General features: G+C 39.4%; 2 protein-coding genes across 5 annotated transcripts in view; both read right to left on the reverse strand.

Annotated features, from left to right (window-relative positions):
* The window catches only part of LOC143268656 (UDP-glucuronosyltransferase 3A2-like), a 43,143-nt gene extending 27,595 nt beyond the window's left edge, over window positions 1–15,548 (reverse strand). Inside the window, exons 1-3 of one of the 3 annotated variants that reach the window (XM_076551795.1) lie at window positions 9,513–9,560; window positions 1,202–1,300; window positions 847–948 (exon numbers count right to left, since the gene is read on the reverse strand). In XM_076551795.1, the coding sequence (XP_076407910.1) occupies window positions 847–868 (22 nt within the window). In that variant the 5' untranslated portion in view covers window positions 869–948; window positions 1,202–1,300; window positions 9,513–9,560. Of the gene's footprint in view, window positions 1–846; window positions 949–1,201; window positions 1,301–2,779; window positions 2,896–9,512 lie in introns of those variants that run through there. The other 2 variants (XM_076551793.1, XM_076551794.1) reach the window with 2 other exon arrangements.
* Window positions 15,549–15,687: 139 nt separating this feature from the next.
* Window positions 15,688–19,107, reverse strand: part of LOC102906580 (UDP-glucuronosyltransferase 3A2-like) — a 33,934-nt gene continuing 30,514 nt past the window's right edge. For both annotated transcript variants that reach the window (XM_006994713.4, XM_076551792.1), the window contains exons 6-7: window positions 18,048–18,267; window positions 15,688–16,522 (exon numbers count right to left, since the gene is read on the reverse strand). In XM_006994713.4, the coding sequence (XP_006994775.3) occupies window positions 16,246–16,522; window positions 18,048–18,267 (497 nt within the window). In that variant the 3' untranslated portion in view covers window positions 15,688–16,245. The remainder of the gene's footprint in view (window positions 16,523–18,047; window positions 18,268–19,107) is intronic.

Genomic DNA, 19,107 nt, shown 5'->3' on the forward strand with positions numbered 1-19,107 from the left:
TACTCTTCAAGAATCTGGGGTTTTCTCAATCACACATCCTAAACTCTGAGCATAAATAAAAAGACTGCTAGAAAATATTTCTTAAATTGTAAGTCTTTTAAAAATAGAAACTGATTCATGCAGCCCTGAGTGTAGCTATTCTTAGATAATTAAAATCCTAAATATGGCAGAATTTGTCGGTTCAATAATACATTTAGACATACTTGACATGAAATTACTCAAAATTATCAATAATGATATGTAGTCTTGACTGTGAGTGACATACAAGTACTGGGATATTTATCTCTTTTTAGTGCCATAACAAAATATCTGATGTTATTTAATTTATAGTGTTAATATTTTATGAGATGGCTCAGCAATTTAAAGTGTATACTACTGTTGCAGAGGACCCATGTTAGGTTTCCAAAATCCATATCAGGCAGCTCCAAACTGCTTGCTAACTCCAGGTCAAGGTAATTCAACCACTTGTGTTGGCCCTCTTGGGCACTTGTACTCATATGCAGAAATACACACCATAACATGTAAATATAACAAGGAAAATATATATAAATATAAAAAATTATTTATTTCATAGTTTTAAATATTGACAATCTAGGATTATGTGGAGCTGTTGTGTGGAGCATTTGCTGGATGCCTTGTCACTGCATCATAACACAGAAGATGATGTGTTTAATATATAGTGAGCACTTGAGCCACATGACAAAAGAGAAGAAAGAGGCCAGAGAAGGAAAGCTTCATTGTTTCATAAACACCTACCCCACTGAGTCAATATATATATATATATATATATATATATATATATATATATATATATATATATATACCCATGGATGGACAATGTAATACCTTTCCAAGTGTATAGCTTCATAGGCCAACCAGCTTTTACTAGGCCTAGTACTTAAGGATCAATAATGTTCAATATCATTGGTTCTGGCCATCACAGTCAGCCTACACCAGGAAATAAAATACAGAAGTTTATCATATGAGGCCAAGACCACAAAGTCTAATGAGATCAATAAAACTTATATACCCACACATACACACATTCACACACATAAGAAAACACGTACATATACAAACATACATACCATAATTTATATCTAAATAAGATCAAATACAGTATTTATATCAAGCAGTTCTATATAAAAGCTATTATTTTTTATTCAAAGTGACTTAATGTAATAATTGATTTTAAAAGTACCTGGATAGAGAAGCTTTTCGTTAAGCAGACTGGTCACATTATGGCCATGGTCTTGAAGAATTTGTGACACACGGTTCATTAACATATAGTGGCTTCCACCTAGAAATAAAACATAAGTTCATTTTTATGAAAACTAATGAAAAGATTTCTGGTTACCATAAATAGCTGACATAAAGAAATCCAAAAGTAAGTGTAAAGACGTAGATAGCCTCATAATGCATACACAGAAATAAGCTCTTCCATGCCCTCAATTACATTTTAGGTAATATTCAGGACATGAACCCAGAGCTCTGACCAATAGCAATCCTCAACCAAAGATAGGAAGGTCATGCCTGAAAAGATGGCTCAGCAGTTAAAAGCACTTGCTGCTCTCATAGAGGACTTGGGTTCAATTCCCAGCACTCACATGGCGACTCACAACCAACTGAAACTTTAGTTCCAGGAGACCTAACACCCTCTTCTGGCCTCCATGGGCATTTCATGCACATGAAACACTTATATACTATATGTGCAGGCAAAGTAATCATAAACACAAACATAACAATAAATCTTTTTTAAAAATCTAAAGGTTCTCATCTTGATTAATGAGCTACTCTACTCAGACATTAGACACTCTTCATCCTGTGGTTCATGGATATTTACCACTGTGTCTTCCCATAACCACATTAATCATTCTGACTCCTCCTCTGAAATGATCCCTGAGCCTCAGGTACAGAAGTTGCTTCATTCAGTCATTTGGGTCAATAAATTACCACAATAACAGAAAATATATCACATTAGGATGGCTGATATTTTTTCAGTGAAAAAATTTCGTGGGGACAGATGGCTATTGAGCCCTTAAGAAATTTCTCCTCTTAGACCCAAGTTTCTACCATTTTGAATAAAGCCATTAAGGGTCGTCATGAGGTCTCAATAATTCTGGGGTGCTCATGAAGAACATCAGATGCATAAGGAACTGGGGCAACAAAGTCTCCAAAAATCCTGGGATCTTCGGGAAAGGTACAAGTAGCTATAGAAGGATTTTTATTTGGGCCAGCAGCTCACAAATAATGACACAGAAACTTAATATGAATTCCTAAAACTAGGCCTTGGAGCAGGCTTATCCCACTTGCTCTTATAATTTAAATTAGGCCATTTATATTAATCTGCATTTTACCTTGTGGGTTTTTATCTTTCTTCCATTCTGTATGTCTGATTTCCCCCCATCTCCTTGCCATCTCTTCTGTTCCTCAATTATGTCCTTCACTTCCTCTCTGTGTCCATAAGTCCTGCCTATACTTCCTGCCTAACTATTGCCAATTCAGCTCCTTATTAAACCAATCACAGCAATATATCTTCACACAGTGTATAAATATCCCACAAGTATCATCAAACAATAGATTCTCTGTGGCTACAATTTCTTTAGAACATTAGTTTGAGTCCAGAGCTAAAGCAGAGAAAGATAAATTAAGAAAAGAAATGGAATTTGTGCAACAAAAGCTGGGAGGTAAAAGTTATCAAAGCACTATGATTGGAGCAGAGCTGGAAATGTCAGGGAAGTTAAAACTATATGTTGTGTGAACCACTCTTTTCACTTACATTTGTGTTGTCTGAAATAACACAACACAGATGAAAGCCCATCACACCTTGAGTTTCCTGCTCTTGTTCTCATTAGACTGAGAAGGGGTGCCCAGGGAAATAGCCATTCTAATGAGTGCTCATGAAAAAAGAGTTCATCCTGCAGAAAAACTGAGAATTACAAACTTCACAAACTGAGCCAGTGAGGCCAGGAAAAAGTGAAGTATCAAGAGTTGTGTCTTTACCTTCATTACATTAAAAATACCAGCACGAAAGCAGATGGATGAAACAACTTCTGCACCTGAGGCTCAGAGATCATTTCAGAAGAGGGGACAGAATGATTAAGAGTCAGAAGAATATGGAGTTGGCTGTAAGATTGTGTCTCCTAGGAATATCAGAATCTAAGCTCATGAAGTCTCACCAGCAAGACATAAGCTAAATAAGAACAACATAAAAATGCTGAAGTTATTGTAGGAAAGCACAGATCCTTCAACCCTTCACACACACACAGCAAAAAGAAACAATGAAAATACAGACACAGATAAGAAAGGCTGAAAATGGCAGAACCAATCTTACCTAGGGAAGACCACAGTAATTGATTATCCAATACAAAATGGACATGATTTTGATATAATAGATCAAACTATGACACTCTAAGACTGTTAACAAAGTTAACCTTGAATCAAGGGGCAGTGTCTATGACTATATGGCCAGAATTAGCCATGGAGAATTTTTAGGACCCAGGATATGATAGAGAACATGGGAAGAAATAGAGAGCATAGAAAGATATGTAGGCCCTTTCAGTCTGGGAAATATGGATGGAGAGGGTCAGCTGGTTTCCATTGCAGCTTTCTTGAATTATCAGGGTTTTACCCCAATATCTGACTCCAGAGTTGTTATTGATAATAGAACATTTGAGATAAATGCTTCCTGTCCTCCCTAAAAACATACATACTAGTGTAGTGGGTAGCTAGCTATACCACCTTTGACTGAAAAGTACTAACCCCCAGTGAGTCTTATGGTAACTGTCACACCTACCTATGACCCTACCCTGAGGTGGGGCCAAGATGGGATCCCTTAAGACCCATGATCTGGATGTGTCTGCTGCCTGGGCTCCTGGTGATTCTGGATGCTGGATGGTAAACCAATCAGAGCTCTCCAGAGAATACCACTGGACTGCATTTCACCTCTCCCAGATACTGTAACCAATCTCTTTACTTGCTGCACATTACCCCAAAATAAAATTCCCTTTTAACTACATGGAGTTGCCTTAATATATCCCCCAATATTCTAGTAACATTATACAGACTGAGCAGGTTATACTTAGTAGTATATGTGTATATACACATGAATGTATGCATGTGACAACAAATGATGAAGAATGAGGGCATGAATTTGAAAGAGAACTTGGAGATAATTTGGGGAGAGTTTGGAGGGAGGAGAGAGAAAAGAAATGACATTATAATTTCAAAAAAATAAAATAAATAATTTTAAAAGCAGGTGAAAAATGGAGTCATGATTTTTAACAAGAGTGTGCAGGTCCCCACTGTAATGATACTCGTTAGAAAATGTAAAGGAATTCATTTTGCGACCTAATGTGAGTTTTAGCCCTACAAGAGGCAGCCCAGTCCCTTCACCCTTCTTTTCCTCTAGGAAGAACAGAGCAGAAGGTTCAAGCCCATGTCTATAATCTGTGTTTCACTCCAGCACTGAGGTACTCAGGATCCATCTCTGAAAGTGATCTAAGGGGAACCCACTGTCCTTTGTGAAAGGTTGAATAAGATCATCCCTTTATACTGGCACACCTCCAAACTATTGTATTCTATTATCCTAGACAAACAAAAAGTAAATACCATTTGAGCCAGAGAATACAGAATTTTAAGACCCATCTATCTTCAAAAATGTTGAGAAGGTAGATGAAACACAGCAGGGCAAGCAGAGTGAGTCCTCCTTGAGATATCAAGTCATCTTTTCAGTTTTACCTTGGAAGAAAATATTCCTAATATTCGCACCTTAGAAATTTAGGGAAAGTCTCTGAATGTTCTGCCCCTGGCACTGAGGAAATTGTGGGATTCCAGGGCTTAGGAGTACATCTAAACTTTTGTGCCCAGTTCTGTGTAATGATTGCTTCTACAACAGCTGAAAGAAAACATCTGCTTTACATAATTATCATCTGCCAGGTGGAGATAGCTCACACCTTTAATGCCAGCACTCAGGAAGAAGATGCAGGTATATCTCTATGAGTTGGGGGCCAGCCTGGTCTACAGAGCAAGTTACCAGATAGCCAGGGCAACATAGAGAAGATCTCTATCAAAATTAGATAAAAAGAAAAAAAGCACAAAACAAAAAGACCACAAAGGGGGAGGGTTGGTGAATTTGCTCTGTGTTTAAAGTACTGGATCTTCTTCCAGAGGACCCTGGTTCAATTCCAGGCACCCTCATAGATGCTCATAGCCACATGTAACTCCAGTTTCAGAAAGCCTGATGCCTTTGTGGAACTCCCACATGGCCTGGGCACATAAGTAGCAAACAGACAGACATGCAGGTATAACATTCTTACAATAAGCATAAGTAAGAATATATTTTTTATCATCATCTTGCTGAGACAGGATAATGATAGATAATGAAGAGATCCAGATACAGCTAACTTACTATTTGTTGCTCAAATTCTAAAGATCATTAAAAAAAAAACAGGGCCAGATTTTGGGGTAAATGCTGAGAGATCAGAGCGACAAAGGAACAAGCCACAGGTCACCTCACCAACTCCATGAATCCTCTGACTGAATGAATGTCTGAGTCCTCAGGCAAAAGGTCTCCAGCTGAAATGGGCTTAGTTCTTGTCTCCTCATGCCTTATATACCTTTCTCCACCCAGCCATATTACTTCCTTCCTAGTGCTGACATTAAAGACATGTGATTTCCAAGTACTGGGATTAAAGGCATGTGCAACCACTGGCTGGCTCTGTTTCTCTCCAAGACTGAATCAATCTCATGTAATCCAGGTGGCTTTGAACTCACAGAGATCCAGATGGATCTCTGCCTCCTAAGTGCTAGGATTAAAGGTGTGTGCCACCACTGCCTGGCATCTATGTTTAATCTAGTAGTTTGTTCTATTCTGATCTTCAGGCAAATTTTATTAGGGAACAAAATATATCATTACAACTATTCATTGTTAAATGCATAATGTCAGTAGCTTTGCTATAAAGCAGCACTAGGCACCAACAATGAAATGCTTACAGATGACCATTCCCTTATGACTACCACAGCTAAAGGAAGTAGAGTTTCAGATAGATACACAAATTGTAGGCACAAGAGGGTTAGTGACAAAAATATCTTAATTTGCAAAATCTCCTTAGTGATGTTCCAGAGTAAGCTCAGATGTCAGAAGTCAGTAAGAGCAGAATCATAGTCCCTTCAGAATGAATACTCTTCATTATAATTACCAAATAAAAAATCGAAGTAAGACAGACAGCTTCATTTGCTTTTGTTTAACTTTTAAAAAATGTTTTATTTTCAGTCTCCTAGAACCCTTGCCCCAACTCTGCTCCAGTTGCCAGACAGTATGGAAAATTCCTGCACGAAGCCACCACCACCACCAAAATCCTCCATTGGACCCTGCAATCTACAAGTGCCATGCCTTGCCTCAATATCCATCCACTTGTGACCCCAGTAACTTCCTGAGACATGGAAACCAAACTGCCAGCTCTCATTGGAACAAGAGCTTTCATTGGACCAAGAGTAACCTCCTGAGACAGGGAATCCACCAGGCCTCATTGGACCAAGGGTGGCTTTCTGAGACACAGAACCTGCCACCTCTCATTGGACCAAGAGAGGCTTTCTGAGACACAGAATCTGTCTGCTCTGACTGGACCAAGAGCCCTGAGAAGACCAAAAGCAGCCCCATGAGTCACAGAATCAGCTAGCTTGGATTGGGCCAAGAGCAGCTCCCTGAGACACAGAATCTGCCAGCTACAATTAGACCAAGGGCTAAGATTGGACCTAGAGGGGGCCCTTGAGACACAGACACACTAAGCACAGAGTGGACCAATACCAGCTCGCTCAGACACAGGCAGCTCTTGCACCTATTAGTAGAGGAAATGAACAGACGTAAATGCAAAAATACATACAACATAAACAGCAATATGGCATCACCAGAACCTAGCCCTCCTCCAACAGCAAGACCTGAACATCACAATGTAGAAGAAGCAGAAGAAAGCGACCTTCACGAAGATGCTAGAGGCCTACCAAGAAAAAAATGAAGGATTCCCTTGAAGAGATTTAGGAAAAGACAAACAAAAGATTGGAAGAAATCAATAAAGAAATTGAGGAAAAGACAAACAAAAAATGGAAGAAATCAATAAAGAAATTGAGGAAAAGATAAGCAAAAAATTGGAAGAAATCAATAAATCCCTTAAAGAAAGCCAAGAAAACCATGTAATTAAACATGTGAGGGGAAAAGCTCAAGACCTGAAAAGTGTAATAGAAACAATGAAGAAGACACAAACAAAGGGAACGCTGGAAATAGAAAATCTGAGTAAATGAGCAGAAAACACAGATGCAATCATAATCAACAGAATACAAGAGATGGAAGAGAGCATCTCTGGTGTGGAGGATAAAATAGAGAAAATAGATTGGTCAGTCAAAGAAAACACCAAAGCTAAAATAGTTATAACACAAAATGTCCAGAAAATCTGGGACACCATGAAAAGGTCAAACCTAAGAATAATAGGGATAGAAGAAGGAGAAGAATACCAACTCAAAGGCACAGAAAATATATTCAACAATATCACATAAGAAAACTTTTGTAACTTAAAGAAGGAAATATCTATGAAGATACAAGAAGCCTATAGAACACCAAACAGACTAGACTCCCACAAAAAGTCCCCTTGCTACATAATAATTAAACCATTAAACATACAGAATAAAGAAAGAATATTAAGAGCAGCAAAGGAAAAGGCCAAGTGACTTATAAAGTCAGACTCATCAGAATAACACCTGACTTCTCAATGGAGACTTTGGAAGCCAAAAGGACTTGGACAGATGTAATGCAGACACTAAGAGATCATGGATGCCAGCCTAAACTTATATACCCAGCAAAACTTTCAATCACCGTAGATGGAGTGAACAAGACATTCCAAGACAAAGACAGATTAAAACAATGCCTATCCATATATCTAGCCTGACAGAAAGCACTAGAAGGAAAGTTTCAACCTAAGGAAGTCAGATACACCCATGAAACACAGGCAATAGATAATTCCACAGCAGTAAATCCCAAAGAAGAGAAATACACACACACTACCATCAAAGGATAAGAGGAACTAACAATCACTGGTCATTAATATCCCTTAATACCAGTGGACTTAATTCACCTATAAAAAAGACATAGGCTTACTGAATGGAAATGAAAGCAGGACGCATCTTTCTGCTGCATACAAGAAACACACTTCAACTCCACTACCTCAGAGTAAAAGGCTGGGAATAGTCTTTCCAGTCAAATGGTCTTAAGAAGAAAGCTGGTGTAGCTATCCCACTATCCAACAAAATAGACCTCAAACTAAAATCAATCAAAAGAGATCAAGAAGGACATTACATACTCATCATAGGAAAGATCCACCAAGATGAAGTTTCAATTCTGAATATTTATGCCCCAAATACAAAGGCACCCACATATGTAAAATAAACATAATTAAAGCGTAAATCAAACATCAAACCCCACACATTAATAGTGGGAGACTTCAACACCCCACTCTCACCACTGGAAAGATCTGCCAGATTGAAACTTAACAGAGAAGTAAGGGACTTAACTGATGTTATGACTCAAATGGACTACATGTACTAATCAATATCTACAGAACATTACACCCTAACAAAAAAGAATACACCTTCTTCTCAGCAGAAGCTTGAAGGTTACTTTTGTTAAAATCTTGACTCTTTGCCAACAACAATAGGTATTCAATTTAGGATTAAAATAACATAACACATTCATCAACTATGCCTTCCTATTATATCTGTGTCCTTTCCTGTCTTAAACTTTGGGTCACGTCCTATTCAACTATGAATGAAAACACATTAACAATTTGAAAAAAATATTTTAAACCAGTCTATATATGGGTTTAATGTGGTCTGTTGCCTTTGGTACTAATATGTATTTCCCCTACCCAACCCTGACTTTTATCACTGATTCATGTATATAAAGCCTAACCAATTATCATGAGCTGCAGACCAAACAATGGAGCAAGAACATTTGTGGTGTTCAGAGTAACATAGCAGTTCCTACAATAAGATGATGCTCTGATGACATGAAAATTCAGTGACTGGGTGCTTGTAGAGAAAAAAAAAAACCTTTTGAAACCAAAAATGTTTATGAATGTCAGCCAAACCCCTGAAAAATCATGAAATGCTCATTGCTCCCTTTTTTGCAGAAATAGACTGATCACTTTGACTTATATGCCTCCCATCAACTCACAATTTAAAGTCCCACTAGAGAAGCCTTTTTCATCTTCCTTACAAAATACCACTCAGTCTCCTGCTGATGTTTCCACATCGGATGCTATTTCAGTCTATTATTTACCCCCACTCTTAGGTAGAATCCCTTCTGAGCACCATATTTCACAATGCATCCTTCCTCCTCCAGGTCTGATCTAAGCCTAGCTAGAAAATCTCCTGCATGGTCGGTCCACTGTATGCTATTTGCATGAGACATGTTAACCCAAGTATACTGGTCTCGCAAGACTATAGTCCCAGCAAGCACTCACCAATTGTAGATATAGTCAGGATTTTTGCAGCATCCAAAAGAAGAACCTCAAGGAGAAATAAGCTCACTAGAATCCCAATCCGATGCTCAGCCATCTGTAAATCAAGTGGAGCACAGGTACAGGATGCACAGCTTGAGAAGTGTGTGCCACTAAGGGACCCTGTGAGCCTCTGTCACAAAGCACTGGCTGTGGCCTTGAAATGAGGTAAAAGGGGAGAACTTATTCTGGTCTTCTAAATGTCATCTTGCTCTTTGCCTTGTCGCTCTGGTATCTTTCCATTGAACACTGAACTTCTTAGCCAGAGTCAATACAGGATCAGGGGCTGAGTTAATATTTAACTTGTCCTTTAGCCACAATATCCTCTTTACTGCCTCTAAATAACTCTCTAAATTGTGAATGAAGGAACCCTGAGAAATCCTGTCAATGACAGCATCTTGAAGTGACATGTAGCATGAACCTTTTATAGGCCCATTCCCTAATTTATAAGAGTCTGTCTCCTCTGTCATTTCTCTATTTTTATCCTATTGCCATATCTGCAACCCATTTTGCCAGGTGCCAGTCTTAAAATCTCCTATAGTGTCAATGTAAGCTAATGATTCAGAAAAACACCAAAGATTATTGCCCAAGGCCTCTCCCTACTCACAAATTCATGAAAATGTGCTAATTGCCTAATTGCAGGACTTTACCTGACAGACAACGTATTAGCCTTTCTCTTCTTCTTACTCCATGGCTTGCTGTTTAGCTGGGACACTGGACCCTGGTATCATTCTCCCCTTCTCCTTTTGCTCCCCATCTTTCTTCCCTGATTTCTCCTCCTATGTCATCTCTTCCTGCCAGCCCTGCCTATTCTTTCTCTTGCCTAGCTATTGGCTGTTCGGCTCTTAATAAAGAGCTCAATCTGGTGTTTAGACAGGCAAAGAACACAGCTTCACAGAGTTAAACAAATGCAACATAAAAGAATGCAACACATCTTTGCATCATTAAACAAATATTTCACAGCATAAAATAATGTAATGCTTCTTCAACTAATATTCTACATTTCTCCGTTTTTGTATAAACAAAAATGAAAGGCTTTAACATAGTAAAACTCTATACAACAAAAACATTTAAAGTAAAAATTACATTTACAGTATTCAGTTCATTTATTTGTATCTAACAATTTAGAGAAAATATTGTATTGTCTATTTTATCTTAGTGATTCTAAAGTTTTATGCCAAATTTACTTTTTATTGTAACTAAGGAAAACCATAACTATTTAGTCAAAACAATTAAAACTGAACCTGCAGTTCTGGGTGAACATCATAACACAGAATGGAAGTATTACACCATCTTCCCCAGGGCAAGCTCAGGACTGCTTCCAATTCTGCCACTTATCAATCAACCCAAGAGGAAGGAGCACACTGCCTATGCAGTCATCTTCACATTCTATTTGAACACTAAACAGATTTAGTGATATTTCCCAGCCTCAAAGCAGAAAAAGAATCTGCTTCATTACTTTCAAAGCATGTAGAAGAACACAGCTTTGAATTCTGCTTTGCAACATGGTGCCTTGTGTCTACAAGTTGTTACCAGTGTCTGAGTTTAAGCATTGTATTCATATATAATCACGCTTCTTTCACAGTCATACAACTGAAGAGACAAAAAAGGGAGAAATAATGTGAGGAAGGGGGCTGCGCTGTTCTTCACAATGAATCACCACCCAATCTATTGTTCTCATACTTCTCAAATGTGTTAAAGTGATGGTTAATTTCATTGTTAACTTCATTAGATTAAAGGATACTCAGATAGCTGGAAAAGATTTATTTCTGGCCATGTGTGAGATTGCTTCCACATGGCAGTAGCTTTTGAATCAATGAAAAGAGTAAAGAAATTCCATCTTCATCTAAAGGGTCTGAGCACTGTCGTATCTGCTGAGACCTAGAAGTAAAAAAAAAAAAAATTACAACTGAAAGGTAGATTCTCTCTTCCTCCATCTTCTGCAGCTGAGATACCCATCTTCACCTCACCTCCAATATCAGACCTCAGGACTGGGGAAATGGTTAGGTACATGAAGCACCTGTGGACCTGAGTACAGATACTCAGTACTCATATAAAGAGATAGGCAACTATAATCCCAGATCCAGGAAGGTAGAGATAGGTACATCCTGGGCTTGCTGGCCTGACAGTCTAGATTGCTTGACAAGCTCCAGGTCCAGTAAAATACCATGTCGCAAAAGTAGGGAGAGCAACAAACAGGAAGACACCTAATAATACCTAGTGTCAACCTCTGCCTTCCACATATATGTTTACATATGTATGTATGAAGTGTCACACTCATATCTGCACACAAACACACATAGACCTCTCCCTCTCTCTCTCTCTCTGTCTGTCTCTCTCTCTCTGTCTCTCTCTGTGTCTCTCTCTCTGTTTGTCTCTCTCTCTCTCTCTCTCTCTCACACACACACACACACACACACACACACACACACACACACACACACCTTGACTAACATGCATAGTGTGTGAAAGTTCATGTCACATTTCCAGAGGAGAAAGGAGTTCATCAATATCACCGAGTTACAAAACCTGAGACCTGCAGCAGCAGCTTGCCTAAAATTATACTCGTGTAATAGTGGTACAATTGATAAGAGAGTTGTAGATGTGGCCAACCATCTTATTAAATAAGAAACACAGAACCAATGTAAAAGAGAAAGCCAAAAGGTCAGAGCTCAGAGCTAAAATCTTACCCTTCCTCCTGCGGTGCTTCTAGCTTCCCAAAAGAGAGCTATTTTCTGTGTGTATGTCTTTAAATAATCTTTCTGTTCTGCCTTCTCATTGGTTGTAAACCCAAACATGTGGTGGTATTGTGTTCCCCAAAATATTGTGTACCTTAATAAACTTATCTGGGGTCAGAGAATAGAAAAGCCACTAGTTAGGCAGTGATTGCACAAGCCTTTAATCCTAGCATTCCAGAGGCAGAAATCCATCTGGGATCTCTGTGAGTTCAAGGCCACATTGGAAACAGCCAGGCTTGGTGATTCATGCCTTTAATCCCAGAAAGTGAGCCTTTAATCCTAGGGAGTGATGGTAGAAAGCAGAAAGGTATATAAGGCATGAGGACCCATAAACTAGAAGCATTTGGCTGGTTAAGCATTTGGCTGGTTAAGCATGTGGCTGGTTAAGCTTTCAGGCTTTGAAGCAGCACAGTTCAGCTGGGATTCATTCTGGATGAGGACTCAGAGGCTTCCAGTCTGAGGAAACAGGACCAGTTGAGGAACTGGTGAGGTGAGATAACTTTGGCTTGTTCTGTCTCTCTGACCTTCCAGTATTCACCCCAATAATTGGCCTCGGGTTTGATTTTATTAATAAGAACTTTTAAGATTCCTGCTACACAAACACATGACTGCCTCATCACTGCCTGTAAGTACAGCCCTCTAGGTCTTAAAGGCGTATGTCTCCAATGCTGGCTGTATCCCTGAACACACAGAGATCTAAGGGATTAAAGGTGTGCACCACCACTGCCACACTCTTTCTATGGCTCTAATAGCTCTGACCCTCCCGGCAACTTTATTTATTAACATACAATTAAAATCACATTTCAGTACAAATAGAATACCACCATAGAGAGTAACCAACTATGTTTTCATTTGGGACTAAGTACCACACCATGAGATGGAACACATACTTGACACTGCTAAAGTGCCCAAGAACCTGAGACTAGGTTGGCCATGAGTCTAGGGGAAAGCCCAATACTATTATTCTGTTAAAGGAACATACAGTAAAATGGCTCCTAATCATGTATACTGTACTCATAGGTCAGTGTCTTGCCCAACCCTCTCTAGCAAAGCTTCTTGTAGCAGAATGGGATAGGGACAAAAGACACATTCAGAAGCTGCTAAGGATGATATATTTGAACAAATTAGGATGTGTGTGTATATAGAAGTGAGAAAAGACATTAGGCCTGCATCATTAGTAGGAATTAATAGTAATTTAGCAGTACTCACTTGCTGAAACCAATTCTGTGACGTATGTGTATATGTATGTATGTATGTGTGTGTATATATATATATATATATATATATATATATATAAACAGTAATACATAGAGTTATAGCTATAGTTATTTATATATAATGCCCTATATCCCTTTGATCCTACATTTCATGTTCTCCTCTGTGGTTTAAATGCTGGTTTCTGTTACTTCTGTCTTCAATGAGATTCTCAATATGATTGTCAAAGATGCTTACCAGTAACTCATACACACTCTTTAATAGGTTAATGCCCCTGAATACTGAACAAGTTTTATAGGAAAGAAATGATAAACAATTCCCTCTCCTTTTCTCTCTCTCTCTCTCTCTCTCTCTCTCTCTCTCTCTCTCTCTCTCTCTCTCTCTCTCTCTCTCTCTCCCCCCTTCTCTCACAAACACACACACACACACACAACATATACACACCTATCCTCCACTAGTTGATGCTTTCTGTAAGAATATTCAGAAATGGGAGAAGGTGATCTGGGCAGTCCAGACTTGGGTTCTCAGATCTCTTATTTCAGTGGGAAGAACACAAGACATAAAAGCCTACAAACCTGGGCCTTGGTCTTACCTCTCCAAACCCATCCCTGGCGAATATGAGTTTGAGCTCAAAGGCTCCATTATCTACTACCTATGATAAAGAGATGTAGACAAGACAGTAGACGGGAGAGATGAGAACACATGGTACGAGGATCTGCTCATCACCTGGTGTGGGGCTTCATACTGCGTCATGAGAGCATCCCATGCCATAGCAGAACAAGCGCATCATCCCCAAGCCCCGTCCCCTTTTGGTAAAACTGTACTGTAACCGTCAGAAAGGGCATCATATGCCAACCAGAACAAGCATGTCAACCCCAGGCCCTCTTCTCTTTTGGTAAAGCCACACTGTAGCCATCCTGGAGGGCCCACCCTGTGGACTTCTTTTAACTTTAATTATATCAAAAACCTTCCACTGGAAAGTGTTGTTGACATATAAATTTTGGAACTGAGTTTCTAACATATGAATTTGGGAGGACACGTTAAAACCACAGCAGGAAAGTAAGTATGTACTGGTACAATGGCTTTCCTATAAGTCTTGACAAACAACAGACATTGGACATTTGAGTCCCAGCAGGATTCTTTCTCCTCTACCGTAGGTAACAATAGGTAAGAAATTCAAAGTGTATTTTTTTGCCACTTCCTCATGCAAAATAATACTTGACTTAGGGAAGACCAGATACGGGAATGCAGACTTCAGTCACTTTTCCCCCTGACAACAATTCTACCAGAGCTGTTGTAGGAAGATACTTCTGGATATGACTTGATAAAGTCAGGGGAAAATTACAGTCAAGCACGATACTCGAATGCTCACATTAACCATCATTTAGTCAATTTGACAACACAAAGCCAATATTAACTATGTCCTCTTTTCAATGTACCATGTTAGGACAGAAGCTAGGAGTGTGAGGGGTAACTCAGAGAATCAAGCTCTAGGATGGCATTCAAACTAATTTGAACTCTGAAGACTCATATTAAATCATAAGAGAAAAAATAAATTTTTCAAGACCTTGAGGTTTGAGAGGAAGGTAGGAGAGAGTCGTATTTCTAATAAAGAAGGGCGAGACATACTCAGAGCTCTGAGGTTTAAAAACACATCCAGCCACAGATTCCAAATATGATGTCATGATTTCACTGTCATCACAACTCCTGTTAAAGTGTGTCTGACATTTGGTCACAACAGTATAAACTGTCAGGTTTAACTCTGTTTAGAAGAAGGCACTCCTTCCCAACGCTGTGACCACAGCGTCACCAGGTGTTGGCTCACCATATGTACAGTTCCCTTGTCAGAGGCACAGTTCAGTCCATTCCTTCAACAAACCTCTGCCCAGTTTGCTAGTTTCAGGGAACAGGGCCAAAGACAGTCTTCAAAGCCCGGAATCTCCCTCTAGTCCTGCTACTGAGCTACAGTTCATCTCAACAGGAATGCTATGTATATTGCTTCTCTTTGTATCTTCTTACTTAATGGCATTGAAATTCATTCTCTCTGGCTTATCCAATTTGACACATAGCTGTTACTTCAATAAGTGGATAGACTGTAGTTTCTTTTCTTTACTTATTTAATTTTTTTACACATAAGGAAATAAACCTATCATATAAGTCATATCAAAAATGATTTCTCCAAACTCTTCAATTTTCTGTGAACTTTATTTTGTATTCTACCAAGAAAAATGAATTGATGGCATTCATATGTTGTAATTATCAGATAAATTGGTAGATATTACATGCTAGCAGAGGCTGTTCCTTCCTAACAGGAAGAGTAGAATGGAGCAGTCCAGGCATTCTGAACTCTAAAAGAGATTATAAGATAAGAAAAATAAAGGAGTAATTAGAATTTGTCCAATATTTGGGGTTTTATCTCAAATAATATGAGAAATTAGAGTCAGAGAATAGAAGTCACAGAGAGGATGAAACTGTCATAACACTGTCAATGGCAGAAAGGTGTGAAGAGAAGAAACAGCTGGGAAAGGAAGGATTGTACTAGAGCCAGGCGATCCAGATAGTGGAGTCACCAGTCAATGTACTGTATGAGTGTTAGGAAAGAGGCAGAAAACAGTGAGGACAACTGGAGGTCCCTCAGCAGGAAGAGGGAAAGACGAGAACCCTGGGAGTTCCTTGTGCTAGGGAAGGGGGATGCATGTAAAGTGCCAGAGTTCCGAACATCCTCCCCCAGGTCAACCCTAACATTAGGACTTCTTTTCCTTCCTGACCACACCCTGGGACCTGAGCAACAAGCCCAGCATTTTCTTCAACAACCACAAGGTGCCCAGAGTGAGCCCCAACAGGAACAATAGGACATCCAGCAGGTTCTGCACATGCCATGGCTGTTGAAAGCCTTGGGGCTTGAGATGTGCTCCTCCCCCTGTTTGTAGGATGTGGTCAATCCAGCCCACCAGACGCTGGGAAGGTGTCAGGGGGTGAGAGCGCCTGATGGCCCTGGCAGCCATGGCTGCAGACTTGAACCTATGGGCAGACACAGAGAGAATGTGTTACCAATGTGCTGTGCCAGTAGTTGGGACTTTAAAACGTATACACACGCCCCCCACACACACACACACATTTTGTTTCTAGTACAATTCCATAGGTCAGCTTTAACAAAATTGTTAGCATACATTTTTGTTGACACTGTCTACCTGAGTCCCAACTAAAAGGTTAATTTAAAAAACATTCAATGAAAAGCTAAAAAGAAAAACCTAAATACAAGAAGGATCAAAATTAACCCTTGAAGAGAAACATTTTTAATGTCTGTAAGGATTTCACCTATTGTGCTGAAGGTATGCTCACATTAAATATATGTGAACCTGTGTGACATGATGTCTGTCTGATTAAGTGATTGAGACATTGAAACCTGAGTATTTAGTCGTGTTTGATTGTGAAATAATTGTGCTGGTTGGGCAAGGAATATGTGGGTCACCTCTTTTTGTCTCTGTTACTATTGCATTTGTGCTAGATTTGTAAAAAGTTCCACTATAACAGACCTGTTCTGAGCCCCAGGAACAGAGTAGAAACTGATACTACTGCTTCCTCATGGTACGTGCTTCATATGTGCTAGTGTGGAACAGACAATAATGACACACATGGTGGAGATATTGCAAATCTTTCAAAGTGTTAAAGAGAAAGTAGTGTATGATGAGTGACCTCAAGGACAGAAAAAGTAATAGCCAAAAACATGTTCTCCTAAGGACAACGGTGGAGAGATGGTTCTGTGAGTTCAACAAAGACCCTGAAGAGGGAAGGTCAGCCCATTAAGGCCATGCAATTGTCCTTGTTGTAGTTTGAATGAGAATGGCTCCCATAGTCATATATATTTGAATGTTTACTTATCAGTTGGTGGACTGTTAAGGAAGAATTAAGAACTATGACTTTATTGGAGGAGGTGTCTCACTGGCGGGGATCAAAAAAGCCCTCGCCAGGCCCATTCTTGCTCTTTCTGCCTCCTGCCTGCAGATCAAGATGTGAGCTCTCTTCTATTGCTCCAGTACCATCCTGCACACACAGTCACCACCATGATGATCATGGACTAACCCTCCGAAACTGTAAGCAAGAACCAAATAAATGCTTTATCTTACATGTAGCCTTGGTCATGGTACCTTTTCACAGTAATACAATAGTAACTAAGATCATTAACTTCTGAGTCAATAGAAATTCTTTAGGTATTTGATGATTCAGGGAGATTAGCCATGTAAAGAACATGCCAATGATCTCTCCTGCTTCAACTGAAATTCTATTATAGGTACCCAAAATATGAAAGATCATAAAGATAATGTGACCATAAGAAGTCATCGCACCACATCAGATAGAAGCATATTCTCAGCTCCTCACCCAAAATTAGGATTATTAGCAAAGGAAAAGCAGGACTTTCATGTATCACACATGTATTATAACACATCCCATAAAATTCTGTTTCATTGATAAACATACTACACAGTCCAATTAATACTAAGCCTATATTCAGCCTAAGAGACCCCAACCCCATAGAGCTGCATACCTCTTGTCTTCTATGACTTCTCTTAGTGTACGTGCAAATGTCTCTGCCTTGAGTGTCTCTAGATGAACAGAAACACCAATTTTCTTTGCTTCTACTAGGACCATGTTTTCACCCTGGTCTGCTAAAAAGGGAATCCCCACCATGGGTACTCCATGCTGGATGGCCTCCATTATGCTATTCATTCCCCCATGGGTGACAAAAAGATGAATTCTAGGATGAGCTGTTGCAAAAGAGAAAGATCATCCAATACGTCACTATCAAAGTTTCAGATTCCAGGTGAAGCAGCAGATCCAGGAAATGCCAATATGCTGGGGAGAATGAATTTACTGATGGTGCTTTAGAGATTTGCAATGTTTCAGGATGTGATACCCAGCCTTCTCTCTGCAGAGAGATGCCTTACTTCAGTCAAAATCTATCTAAGACCTAGAACCCAGGCACAGCTACAAGGACAGTGACAAGAGAGGGAAGTTTCCTTGTCCTTCTACTCATCCTCATCTTCTCCACTGATGCTTTCTTCTTCACTTGTCTAACCTTGGCCTTCTCTTGCTTTTCACGTCTGATCTCACATGAAGTCTATATTATGGGTGTTATCTGCTCTGTTTTGAGAAGCTTACAGAAGGGGGTGGTAGACCAGAAACTTCTGCATTTACAGGTCTTGACTGTTGCTCCATATTGAAAGCAACCAAACATTTCTTATGATCCTACAGAAATCATCCCAAACTATAACTCACACAAAATCTACCCATTTTCCCTGGAAAGCAAGTCTTTTTCCTGTTGTGTAGCCTGTGATTTTACTGAACAGAGATCTATGTGAAAAATTTCCCAGCTTCTTTTGAGACACGGTCTTAGGTACAAATCTCTGATTCTGCCACTGAATGTAGAAAAGTTGGGTATCCATAAAGTCACATAGAAATGAAAATTTTGAGGGGAGGTAGCTTTAGGGAATTCTCTGTTGCTCAAGAAATCAGTGTCTCCATATCATACTGTCATCTTATGTGGGTTGGTACACAAATATCTCTCTATGTCCTAAACCACACAACATCCATGTTGTAAGTGTCTG

Source organism: Peromyscus maniculatus, chromosome 15, assembly GCF_049852395.1.
Source record: "Peromyscus maniculatus bairdii isolate BWxNUB_F1_BW_parent chromosome 15, HU_Pman_BW_mat_3.1, whole genome shotgun sequence".
Taxonomy (NCBI): Eukaryota; Metazoa; Chordata; class Mammalia; order Rodentia; family Cricetidae; genus Peromyscus; species Peromyscus maniculatus.